Raw genomic sequence first — 12,708 nt, 5'->3', positions numbered from 1 at the left:
AGTGAAACATTTGTTTTTTAAAGCAACATAGAATATCCACCCTGATCCTTTTGTCCTCCTTTGTTAGTATGATAAATGCAAACCCAAATAAATGTTATTACTTACAGGTTTTCAGATAACACAAACATGGACCCTGCTCCACGGTTTTAAAAGATTCTCTCCAAATGGACTCTCATATAATTAAGATTATTTTATTCTGTAGGCTTTTGTTGCTTATCTGTGTGTGCACATATTGTATTAGTTATACACAGTCCCTTTCAGGGTAAACAATGAACATTCATTAGAGCTTGTGTAAGCAGTGTGCATCCCCAAACAGTAGCCATTCAATGTGGAGCAGAGAAGCCAAAATGTTGCATATCCATGGACCAGATGACTAATTTTTAGGCAATTAATACTTTTAATTTCATAAAGACTAAAGACTTTAATCCATAACTAAGACAAAACAACCTTTCTTGGTCCCAAAATATGAGAGGAGAAAGTTGAAAAGTATCTGAAATCCATGCAGCAGTGATAAGAAAGCAGGATCTGGTAGCTCTGTGGTTTTCTGGATGTACACACACACACACAAACACACACTCACACACAATTAACAATGTATGACAGTAAAACATGATCATGGTATATGAGGCAAACACTTGCCTTTAAATTTTTCTCTTGTGACTTCCTAGCAGTTGTCTAGTTGTAACTTTTCCTAGGAGAGTCAGAGTTAAGATTAATTCCTGAGAATGTTCAAAGAGATTGTTCTACAGTATGATCAATAGTCCCAAATATTAATAAGATGATGTTTTGCATTGCAGCATGAACTCTCATTAAGCGCTGTTACTGTGTGTTTAACAGTGAGTAAGAGCAGTATTATAACTGCTGTTAAGATAAATTGTGTCAGTATTGTTTTGAGAAAGAAAGAAAGAAAGACAGAAATACAGAAAGAGAAAAAGGAAAAAAGAAAAAAACAGAGAACAAGGGAAATCTTACCGGAATGTAAAAGGGTGTAAGAGTTAGAAAAGGACACACTTGTGTTTCCATCCAGTCACGATGGACATCCTGAGGTCTCAGGCCTACTTAACCACACCCTCCAACCTTGTACATTTTTGGTCTTTATCCCAGTTTAGCACATAGGAGGTCAATGTGGTGACAGCATCATTTTTAACCAAACCACAAAACTTCCTTAAGTAATATGACGCTGATCAGAAGCAGAGGTGCATAGGTTTAAAATGCCTGTGAGATCCCTGAGCCCACACATCGTTCATCTCCATCCAAGGGCTGTGTCTGCTCGGCCCTCCTCCAATCTGAACAGCCTTGCTGGGAAGATGCCACCAGTCCTGATACTCCTGAACCTACTTCTGCCTCTTGGAGTCGGAGCAGGTGAGTGAACACCCCTGTCCCTGACGTGCCACTCCATGACAACCTCTGCTGCCTTTCTGCCCAGCAGTGGTCAGGGATTGTCCTGACACTGAACCCAAGAGATTTCTGAACATCAGGTTCCATACCAAACCAGACGTGGAAATCTGACACTGGCCTGATTTCCAACAGGGTCTGAAGAATGGAGATGCTTTCAGAAAACTTAGTAGGCACTAGTTCTCCTGCTTTTTCCCGTCACCTGGAGACTGGATCATCCTTAGAAAGAGATGTGGCAGAGAATGCAAAGGCACAAAAATATACATCATTACCTTGACTTCAGACTAGGGAAAGGGGAGCTTTAATGAGATTTAATATTCAGCCATGATTATTTGATGTGCAATGAATTCAGTCTTCAAAAGCCTAGAGGACCTGCAGACTCCATTTTCAATCACCCACCCCCCAGCCCCCAGATACACCCTCCTGACCTCAAATATTACTCCCAGACACCAAATATTCTAGGCTTTTCTTTCAGAGGAGATCATCGGAAGCAATGAGGTCAGTCCGCATTCCCGCCCCTACATGGCATATTTTGAGTTTCTCAATGATAATGAGAAGAAGACATTCTGCGGAGGCTTCCTGGTTAGAGAAAACTTCGTGCTGATGGCGGCTCACTGCAGAGGAAGGTGAGGAGAAGCAGCCAGCCCACATTTACTCAGACACACACAGGTGTTTCTGTGCTCTCTTGTAGAAGCTCCCTGTGAGTTCACACTAGAAGGCAGGATTGTGAAAATTGATGTCTGACAAGAGGCACATTTGAGGTAAAAGAGTGAGAGGTTACAGCAAGCAGTAAGCTTTGTGGGGAGTGGGTGTGATGGCAATCCCAAGATGGGGCCCGGGACTGATGCCAAGTCTTATGACTATCACCTGACTTCCTCATACACCCAAAAGTAAGCCACGCCCATTGTGAGAGCTGCACAGGCGCACCATGACATAAGATCAGGCCATTTGGCGTGGACCTATGAACTGAGACTACGTAGACTGGACTGATGGGGTGTGTTTATGGGTTATTTATTAGGGAGTGTGCTTGAGTGTAAGAGATTGCTGCTTGCATGCAGAAAGAAAGCTTCCTGAATAAACTGCTTTGAGAAGAACGTCGTGGTGTCGCTCCTTTCTGCGGGATGGAGACAGAGATGACTAGTGGTGGCCCATAAGGGGACATTCGTTCAGAACTCATCGCAGTCAGGGTCACTAGCCAGTAAGTTCCCAGGTAAGTGGGATGAGGTAAGCTCTCGGGTTGAGAATACAAGTTCCCAGTTTTGGGACAAGTTGCACCAAGCGCAATGGGGAACTCGACCTCCGCTCAGACAGTTCACCAGGCCCTCAAGGATTTGTTGAAAGCGAAAGGAATTGGGCTAAAGAAAGACATAGTGGAGAATTTTTTAAAAGCAGTGGACCAAGTTGCTCCATGGTTTCGTATAACAGAACACCAGACAATGCCCAGTTAGGAAAAATTAGGGAAAGACTTGAGGTCTGCCGAGGAGCAGGGAGTTTTACTAAGAAGAGTAATGCCAGTATGGAAATTAGTGAAAAATTGCATAGGAGACGATGAAAGATGTGGTGCAGAGCTAAAAAAGGGCAATGAGGCGATAAGTCAGGTTAGAGAGGAATGCTCCCAAAAATCGGAGACCGAGGGAACTTCTAGCGAGGGAGATATGTCAGAAGAGGATCTGGAGAGCATTGCAGACAGCTTACAGAAAGGAAAACTGAAGGTAGAGCCATCAGCTCCGGGGCCACCTCATCCACCACCCCACAATCTGGGCGGGGTGGAGGGAGGTAATCTACACGCGGAAACCTGGAGGGTACTGTGAGCCCAATGCTTACTTGTATTTCTTCATGTATCCATAGATACAGCTTCAGGAATCATTTTTGCCTCTCTACATACAGGAGAGAAGGCACATCATGTGATTGCACATTGCTTTGAAGCTTGGGGTGACTGGGGCCAGCCTAAAGAATTAAAGACTGATAATGGACCGGCTTGTACTTCTGCCTCTTTTGTTACCCTATAACCCTCAGGGTCAGGGTATTATTGAACGAGCCCATCGCACCCTAAAAGAATGTTTAATTAAACAAAAGGGGGGAATTGCCTCTGCTGGCTCCACCCCTAGGGAAAGATTAGCCATTGCTCTCTTTTCCTTGAATTTTTTAAATGAAGATAAGCAGGGTCAGGTTGCAGCTGAGCGTCACGTCAACCCTGATGCTTCTTCAAAAGGCATGGTCATCTGGAAGGATGTCCTAACTGGTACTTGGCAGGGCCCTGATCCAGTGTTGATTTGGGGGCAAGTGTGTGTGTGTTTCCCCAGAATCATTGGCAGCCGCTGTGGGTCCTGGAGAGGCTGACCGATGAACAGAAGGAGGATACTATAGATGTTCCTAGGGTTGCTGATGCTTCCTGCGGTGATGGATGAAGACCTACGCTGGGGACTTTTATCTGTATTTCCAAAACCCCTGCCATTGACGCATTCAGCACAATTGTTTCCCCGGTTTTTCTCTTCTAATGCTTTGTTACAGTTACCCTTTTTGCCATGGGGTGGAGAAATAGCTCCTGTCAATGATTCATTGCAACTTCAGCTGAAGGGTTTTGCTATGCTTTCAGATGATTCAAAATATTTCTCAGAATAGTGATTGCATTCAAATGTATAATCAATCAGCTCATGGTTTGACATGCCTATCAATAGTTCTACCAAAGCTAATGCCACATAGATTTGAGGGGTGTGGCCTGCCAGTTTTTCAAAAGGCAATGATACCATATCTTCCCAACCTAGATGGTCTTCCTTTTGCAAGGGACCCCATGAGTCACTTCTGCCATGGACTGGGTGTCAAGCTAGAAGGGCAGCATGGGCTGTAAAGAAGTATTTTACCTTTTCTCCTTATATTAGCACAGCCCATAATGGCTCATTTTCGGGATATAATTGGACCTATCAGAATCCTGCTCAGGCAATAGCTAGTAATCCTTTCAATGTGTGGTTGTTGTGTGGAGTGAATGGTAGTTGCACAGATATCTCTCCTCTGAGCATGTTAGTGGGAGGGGGTTGGGGTAATGTAAGCTTTCATTGGAATGGATCTATAGGGTTTGAAACCTCTGTTTCTCAAATTGCTTATGGGCTACGCCTGTCTGTATGTGGCCTCCTTTTGTGTTTATTGTCTATAATGGGAGTTAGGATGATAATGTTGTTAATTGTAGTAGTGGTAGTTGTTTGTATAGTATTTCTTGGAATGCATCTGCATATTCTTTAGCTGTTGTGTCGTTTTGTACCCTGGCCTGTTCATGCTTCTTCTGGTATGACTTTGTTTAGGCAAAAAATGGATTTTGGCATCACTGAAGCCATTGTTTCTGCTATAGCAATCTCTGCCGCCTCAGCCACAGCTGTGGCCGTGTCCCTTACCTCAGTAGTACAGACTGCTGCCGCTGTGAATAGTTTATCCACAGGTGTTGCAGAAGCTTTGGATTTATCGCACAACTCATCTCAGTATATTACAGGAAATTGGTCTCAACATTTTGATGGACTAGTTCGGGAGCTTAGATGATCCATCGTCCATATCAACTCCACCCGTGTGGATATGTCTTTAGCTGGAGGTCTGGCCGATTGGATCACCACAGCTGCCTCTCAGCTATAAGAATGGGCAGGACTTGCTGGACTCGCCCTGTGCCTGATTCTTATGAGCGTACTGGACTTTTGGTGCATTTGCCGTATGCGGTTTCATCAATACAGAACTCAAGCCTTAATGATTCAGGCTTTTGCAGCAGTGGAGATGGGTGGCTTGGCTTGCTAGAGAAGTAGTCAATGACAGGTAAGACTCCCTGGGCGTGTTACCAACCTAAGACAGGGATCAAACCTAAACTGTTTGTCTCTTGATGATGGGTAAGGGGCATTGCTGCAGGGGGCAACCTAAGACAGGCATTCTCTGTGCCAAAAACATAAAGAACGGGGAGATGTGGGGAGCGGGTGTGGCGGCAATCCCAAGATGGTGCCTGGGACTGCCGCCAAGTCTTATGACTATCACCTGACTTCTTCATACACCGAAAAGTAAGCCACACCCATCGTGAGAGCTGTGCAGGTGCACCATGACACAAGATCAGGCCATTTGGCGTGGACCTATGAACTGCGACTATGTAGACTGGACTGATGGGGTGTGGTCATGGGTTATTTATTAGGGAGTGTGCTTGGGGGTAAGAGATTTCTGCTTGCATGCAGAAAAAAAGGTTCCTGAATAAACTGCTTTGAGAAGAACATCGTGGTGTCAATCCTTTCTGCAGGACAGTGACGGACATGACAATGCTTGAGTTGATCAATTACACTGGCTAAAGGAAAGCGCTGGTTGAGTTTGAAAGTTCACATTAGAAATTGATTCAAATCTCAGAATATTGCCTAGGTACAAAAGGGAGCCCCCAGGGATCTTTTGTTCTTGAGAATCAGAGAGCAGTAGGTCAAACCCTGAGGTCCTCCTGCATCCTCAGGTCCCTGCAACTAGAATCTTACCCTGCCTATCTTGCCTTTTGCAGCTCCTGGACTGCATCGGCTCTGACTCTCCATGTCCCCTCCACATTCTGCTCTATTCACAGATCAATGACAGTCACACTGGGGGCCCACAACATCAAGGCTAAAGAGAAGACACAGCAGATTATCCCTGTGACAAACACCACTCCCCACCCTGCCTATAATACTGATAAACGTTCCAATGACATCATGCTATTAAAGGTGAGACCTGCCATTCTCCCACCCCATACCTCCACACAGCCTTTAACCCTCACTCCTCATCCCAGCCCTAGTGACTATGCTCTGCTTCGTGCAGGACTTCTCCATGCCCTCCTTATCTCATCTTACTTCTTCCCTCCTTCCATCCTGAGTTTCAATGTGATGCAGAAGGCCCGCCTCTTGGTTGAGCTGCTATCTCTGTCTCTTCTCTATCAGCTGGTGAGAAGTGCCAAGAGGACTAGCGCTGTGAGACCTCTCAACCTGCCCAGGCGCAATGCCCTTGTGAAGTCAGGGGATGTTTGCTACATGGCTGGTTGGGGAAAGATAACCCCACAGGGGGAATTCCCAAACACACTGCGGGAGGGTGAGCTGATAGTACAGAAGGATCGGGTCTGCGAGTCCCAGTTCCAAAGTTCTTACATCAAAGCAATTGAGATATGTGTGGGAGACTCAAAGATCAAGGGCGATTCCTTTGAGGTAAGTTGGATTGCCTTCAACTCTGGGCTCCGTTGGAGGGGAAAGGAATCTTGGGGCCTATAGAATGAAACATAAAGAGACTCACTGGCTATTATCTTTCTCTCTGGTAACAGCAGGAAGCAGTAATGAACTATGGTCCCAGAGTTAACTTGCAGGCTTTGTTAAAGGTAGATTGTATAAAAGGATGTGTTTACAAAACAACATTTGACTGAAGGTTCAGGCTTCAGAAAGCTGGACTCCTGAGTGTGTCATAACCATGGCCAGATGTCTCCTCTGAGCAGACACATACTTTGTCTATGGGCTTCCCCTACATGCTGTGAGTCTATGTCCTTAAGAGCCTGGAGACAAGAGTCCCAAACACCTTCATAGAGAGTGGGATCAGAGACCTGGGAAAAAGGCAGGGGCTGGCCTCAGGAGAGAGTTGCAGCACTAACCATATCCGGTCACAGCTGAGAAGGCCAGGGGCCCCAGGCCTCCCCTTTGACCTCCCACAAGCAGAATTTAAAAGCTGTGCTTCTCTTGGAGGAGTCATAACATGAGAGAGTGCGAAAAAGTGCTCACCGTGTGCCCCCTCAATATACAGGAAGATTCTGGAGGGCCTCTTGTGTATAAAAAGGCAGCTGCAGGCATTGTCTCCTATGGGAAAACTGATGGATCAGCTCCACAGGTCTTCACGAGAGTTTTAAGCTTTGTATCCTGGATAAAGAAAACTATGAAAAACAGCTAATTACAAGATGCAACATGGATCATTTCCTGACTAACCATCTTCCTTATAGCTTAGTCCAGGATTGCTGCAGGACAGATTGCACCAACTGAATAAAGCACGTTTTTTTCTGACTGGAAAGACTGGTTCCAGGTCCATTCACATGCACCAACTCTGTTAGGGTGGCCAACAGCACATTTTTACATTCTACTTGCTGCGTCTCCATACATTCATCTATTCAAAGCTCAAGCAAGTCCAATGCTCATCTCATTTTTTATTTTCCTGGTCTCTCCAGTACCTGCCCTTCTGACAGGTCTAAAGTGAGCACCATCAAGAAAAAAGTTGGGTGTCTCCTGTCTTGGGGCTCAGGGTCACCTACTAACTCCTCTGTGTCATATGGAAAGCATGAGAGGGAAAGCTCGGTTGTTTGTGATACACTGAAGGGATAGCTGAAGTCACTGGTAGATGGGCCTTCCTGGATAGGGTGTCTCTCTCCCATAGTTTCACCATTATTGGACAGCTATTGCATTGACCCTGTTTCTCATCTAGGAATAGTTTTCTATCCTCCTGTGGAAACAAAACCTGGCTTTTTTTACCCTCCCAGCTCCACCCCATCTCTTTCATTCACAGTCAGCTAATTCTAGAAACTTCTGTGTTTCAAAGTCCACAGGGTTCTGAGCAAGTCCTACCTCTTCCCCCTACTACGGACACTCAATGCTGCATGTGATTTAGTCCATTAGGGCCTCAGCCCTGTGTTGACAGACAATCTTGCCCCCTCTTAGAGAGGATTCTCCCAAAAGCCCAGACCAGAAGTGAGATCACAGAGGGACCATGGAGGCCAGGACTTCAGTGTCTCTCCTCAAAACCTGTACCCCAACTCCCACCAATGCCCAGACCTAAGGAAGCCCCTCTCAATCAGCTCCATACCCTCCTGTGTGCTCAGTATCCATAGCAACAGGGTCGTTCAGCACCATGGGTCCCTCTAAGCTTCTTCATCTCAGTCACTGCTGCCTCTCGGTTAAAATCATCTGAACCACATCCATATTTTATGTCCCAAATGTTAAAAGAACTAGAAAATTCTACTTCTTCATGAGACATCACAGAAAGGTGTGAGGTTTGGAAATAACTTCAGTCACTTACCTTCTAGTGGGAAGCTAGAGAAAAAAGCAGTGTTTTTACCTAGGGGAGGGGGCAGTTGCTGGAGAACCACACAGCTGGGTCAACCTTTGTGTGTTTATTCTAAAGAGAACATACATACATGACAAATGTTCAGATTTAAGTCATAAGAGATGCACATGGGCAAAAGCATAATTCACAAGCAGAAATGAGTGTGAATCAAGGAGGCTGTTAAATAACCTTGGGATGGAGAAGTAAGTCTACTGTTGAGAAACTCACAGAGAGTGCTGTGTCCACAGTGTGCAAGATGTCCTGGGCTTCTCTCCATGTTAGGCAGGTCTTGGCTTGAGGTTGTAGGAAGAATGTGTGCCTTTGTGTTAAAAAAGCCTCCCTTTGTTGGCTTCACATTGCTAAGAAGTGCAAGCTGTGAGGCTTCAGGCTCATACCTATAATCCAGCACTTGGAAGTCAGAAGAAAGCAGATCCCCATTAGTCCACTAAATGGTGCTTGATTTAACTTAAGCAAAATGAAAACCCCATGCAGCTTTAGGGTCTTGTATCACCAGAAACGTCAGAGATGACATGACTCGTAGCTACAGCTTAAAGTCTCTCTGCATTCCTACTAGTCACAATGATACATTCTCTTGTGAGATGCAGTAGAATGTCCCTTTGGATCCCATAACCTCCAAAGGCATGCATGTATGTATGGAGAGAAGTTATGCCACACAGTTTGCAAGGAAACTGGAAACCAATCTTAGCCCTGTAGACACGTTATGGACCTAGCTCCTTTGTTGATGACAAAAGCAAAGACGGATATAGAATCAAAGAACAATGCATGTTTGAAAGTCGTACAAATATATATTCAATGTAGGTGCTATATTACTTTGAGGCAGTGGTTCTTTGGCTGAAAATAACTTTGAAAATCACAATAATGTATCTTTAAGATAGAGATTAAAATATTTCTACAAAAGGGTTGTAGTTGAGCCAGCGTCAAACATACTAGGATAGAACCTGAACTGAGCCTAGGATTCCCTGGCTATCGAGACACAGTTACCTACAAGTGTCATCTACTCTATAGTCAGTAACTTCCTGGCATCCCACACACAGGATGAGCCCATGCTCAGACCACTGTTTCCTCCCACAGTTGCATGTTTAAAGCTATGCAAAGCCAGGTGGACTTGATGCCCATGAACACAAACTTGAGTTGACTCAGACACAGGTAAATGCCTTAAACACAGCCTGCTTCAGATCTCTCCATCCTTACCATTGGCAAAAGAGGACACTGTCCTCCCTTAACATCTCTGTGTTGCTCCAGCTGAACCTAGGAAAGAAAATGCTTCAAGTGACCAAGACCCAACTTCTCTGCTCTTCCAGGCCATTGCAGTCCCATGACAGCAAGAGAGGACTGTATGATACCCCTGAAGGACACAGTCCAGAAGCAAAACTCCTCAAGGTTTTCCTGGTTTTGCTTGGAAATAATATACTGCTATTCTTCCTCTGTTCTGCCCCTGTTCATAATCTGCAAGCAGCATTTTTCTACGGAATTAGATAATACACAGCTTCTGGTCTCTATTTTTGTCCCAACCTACCTTTATTTGGTGAATATTTCAGTGAGCCCCATGGGCTCATGTATTTGAACACTTGGTTTGCAGTTGTGGGTGCTATTTGGAGAGGTTTAGGAAATAGGCTTTTCAGAATATTGCTGGAGGTTTGAGGTTTTGAAACTCCAAACCATTCTCAAGCCTCCCCTCCCCTCTCTCTCTTGCTCGCATGCTCTCTCTCTCTCTCTCTCTCTCTCTCTCTCTCTCTCTCTCTCTCTCTCTCTGTGTGTGTGTTTACAGTAAATGGTTTGAGCCCCTCAGCTCCCTGCTCTATGTCTGCCACTTTTTGTCATGCCCCCAAGTGAGATTGATTCATATGCCTTTGGAGCTGTGAGTGCTAGACAATCTCCTAGAAGTTGCCTTCATAGTGTTCTTTAACCAGTGATACAAAGGTAAGAAATCACATGCTTTCACCCAACATGGTCAGGAAAGACTCACAGGAATCAGTTTATTTGCCATATTGCTCAGGGCTGCCTTGCCTGAAAGCATAATGGCATTGGCCAGGAGGAAAATAGCCACAGCAGAATGACAACTGTCTGCAGGATAAGGCTGCTGGTCTACTTGAAATAGATTATCCTTTAAGCCAAACTGTCTCCCCATTATCTGTAATCCATGGTTTCCATATCAAATGTGTGTGCAGACAAATCATCCCTCTAAAGATGATTACATTCAATTGTTTTGGCTTCTGAGTTAGGTATGGTGATATTTACCTGTCATTCTAACTCTGTGGGCTGAGATAGGAGGATAGACCTTCAACATCACCCTTAGCATAGAACATCATTTGATAACCCCTCATGCTGAAGTCTGAGCCTGCCACTTGGTGCCGTTTGGTTCGGTTTGTGGAGTGCAGCTGTGTCTTAGTTTATGCTATGAACCTCAGCATCAGGGATGAAAAATGAGCACTGATTTTGCCCTAGACCAGAATCCCCTTGGGGTTGGGGAAAACCATGCAACTAATAAAACAATTCTCCCTGCCTCCTAGAATTAAAGGGACAGTGTGTGTTTTCCCCTTGAGAATCTGAAATTAATTTCTTTTTAAAAAGTGAAATTTGCCAGACATTGAGGTACCAATAGGATGTAAAAAATTTTTAATCCTGTCCCATTGGTTCTATTCTGAGTTTCACCATTCGGGACCCAGGTAAAGCACACACACAGTCTTTATATTTACTATAAGTCTTAAACAGCACAAGAGCCGGGAAGATACCTACCCTCTATTCTATTATAATCTATTTTTCTACTGATAACCCCAAGTTATTACTCTATTTCATCCGGGCTGCTCTTAATTCTAATTGGCCAGCCCTCGGGGCCAGCTTTACTAACTCCTAACCCATGGCAGATTCTCCTTCCTCTTCTTGAACCTTCTTCTGCTCCTGGTTTTCTTCTGACCCTAAACTGGGGAAACCTAAACACCATCTATGTCTCTTCTGGCCAGCTACTGTGCATTGGCATCTTGATTTACCACTCAGAAATAACTCAGGGCGCAGGATCACAGGTCTATATCCAGCTTCAGGTCTTGGGGACCCACATGTAGCATTGCAATAGACAGCAAGACCAAACCTCAACAGATGGATCTCAAGCTTTGCCAACTATTGCTTGGCTTTACCTCCATCTCTCTTCCATCCCCCATCCCTGAATTTCCTGTAGACAATTTTATTTTGAGTTGAAAGTTTTGTGGGTGGGTTTGTACTCCTATAGCTTCACTGGGGTTCCTGCTTGTCTACTTAAGGTGTCCTCTTCAGGTTCCATATCCCCAGTGCTGTGTCACTCTTGGGTTCCTCCCTTATCCCAGGTCTCTATCACATCCTGAAGATGCCCTCCCTACCTCACCACCCCTGCTGGATGCAGATTTGAATTTATCCTCATGGCCAGATAGCCATCTCTCCTGTTCCTTCCCCCAACTGATCCTGATCATTGCAATTTCCCTCCCCATCTACTCGCTCACCCAGTGCCCTCCCTCCATTTGCCTCTTATGGCAAATTTATTTTCCTTTTTAAGTGAGATTCACACTTCCTCACTGTGCCTTCCTTCTTGTTTTGCTTCCTTGGGTCTTTGGAGTGTAGTATGGGTAGCCTGTATTTCATGGCTAATATTTACTTATAAGTGAGTACATACCATGCATGTCTTTTTGGGACTGGCTTGCCACACTTGATATGATATTCTCAAATTCCATCCATTTGCCTACAAAATTCACAATGTATTTGTTTTTAATATTTGAAGAGAATTTCATTGTGTAGATGTACTACATTTTTTGCTCATTCTTCAAATCACCATGGACTGATGCTGGACTTCAACAAGAGAAACATCAGAAAGCCTACACACTCATCAAACGTGAACAAGTCTACTGAATGATCTCTGGGTCAGGAAGAAAGAAAGTAATTAAAGTCTTTCTGGAATTCAATGAAAATTAAGGCAAACATACCCAAATTTATGGGATAAAATAAAAGCAGTTCTAAAAGGAAAGTTCATCGCACTAAGTGCCTTCATAAAGAAATTAGATTGTTCTCATACAAGTGATTTATATTGAAAGCTCTATAAGTAAATGAAGCAAACACACCAAACAGGAGTAGAAAGGAGGAAATAATCAAAATCAGGGCAGAGATCAATCAGTTGGAAACAAAGAAAACAATACAAAGAATCAAGGAAACCAAAAGCTGGTTCTTTGACAAAATCAATAAGATACAAAACTCCTTTACCAAAGGAACCAAAAGACAGACAGTATC

The 12,708-nt window shown here is 44.3% G+C and overlaps 1 protein-coding gene across 1 annotated transcript; it reads left to right on the top strand.

Annotated features, from left to right (window-relative positions):
* Nucleotides 1-1,307: 1,307 nt before the first annotated feature.
* Nucleotides 1,308-7,296, top strand: LOC134482225 (granzyme C-like). The gene is made up of 5 exons (XM_063274929.1): nt 1,308-1,362; nt 1,871-2,021; nt 5,960-6,095; nt 6,309-6,569; nt 7,153-7,296. The coding sequence occupies exons 1-5, from the start codon at nt 1,308-1,310 to the stop codon at nt 7,294-7,296; spliced, it is 747 nt and encodes a 248-aa protein (XP_063130999.1).
* Nucleotides 7,297-12,708: the final 5,412 nt, after the last annotated feature.

This window comes from Rattus norvegicus, chromosome 15, assembly GCF_036323735.1.
Source record: "Rattus norvegicus strain BN/NHsdMcwi chromosome 15, GRCr8, whole genome shotgun sequence".
Classification (NCBI taxonomy): domain Eukaryota; kingdom Metazoa; phylum Chordata; class Mammalia; order Rodentia; family Muridae; genus Rattus; species Rattus norvegicus.
Note: the sequence above shows the minus strand (reverse complement) of the source record. Positions and strands in the feature narration are given on the sequence as shown.

Coding starts and splice junctions, on each gene's coding strand:
- LOC134482225 (XM_063274929.1), top strand. CDS start 1,308: ATGCCACCAGTCCTGATACTCCTGAACCTACTTCTGCCTCTTGGAGTC. Junction 1,363..1,870: donor GCCTCTTGGAGTCGGAGCAG/GTGAGTGAACAC, acceptor CTTTTCTTTCAG/AGGAGATCATCGGAAGCAAT. Junction 6,570..7,152: donor TCAAGGGCGATTCCTTTGAG/GTAAGTTGGATT, acceptor CTCAATATACAG/GAAGATTCTGGAGGGCCTCT.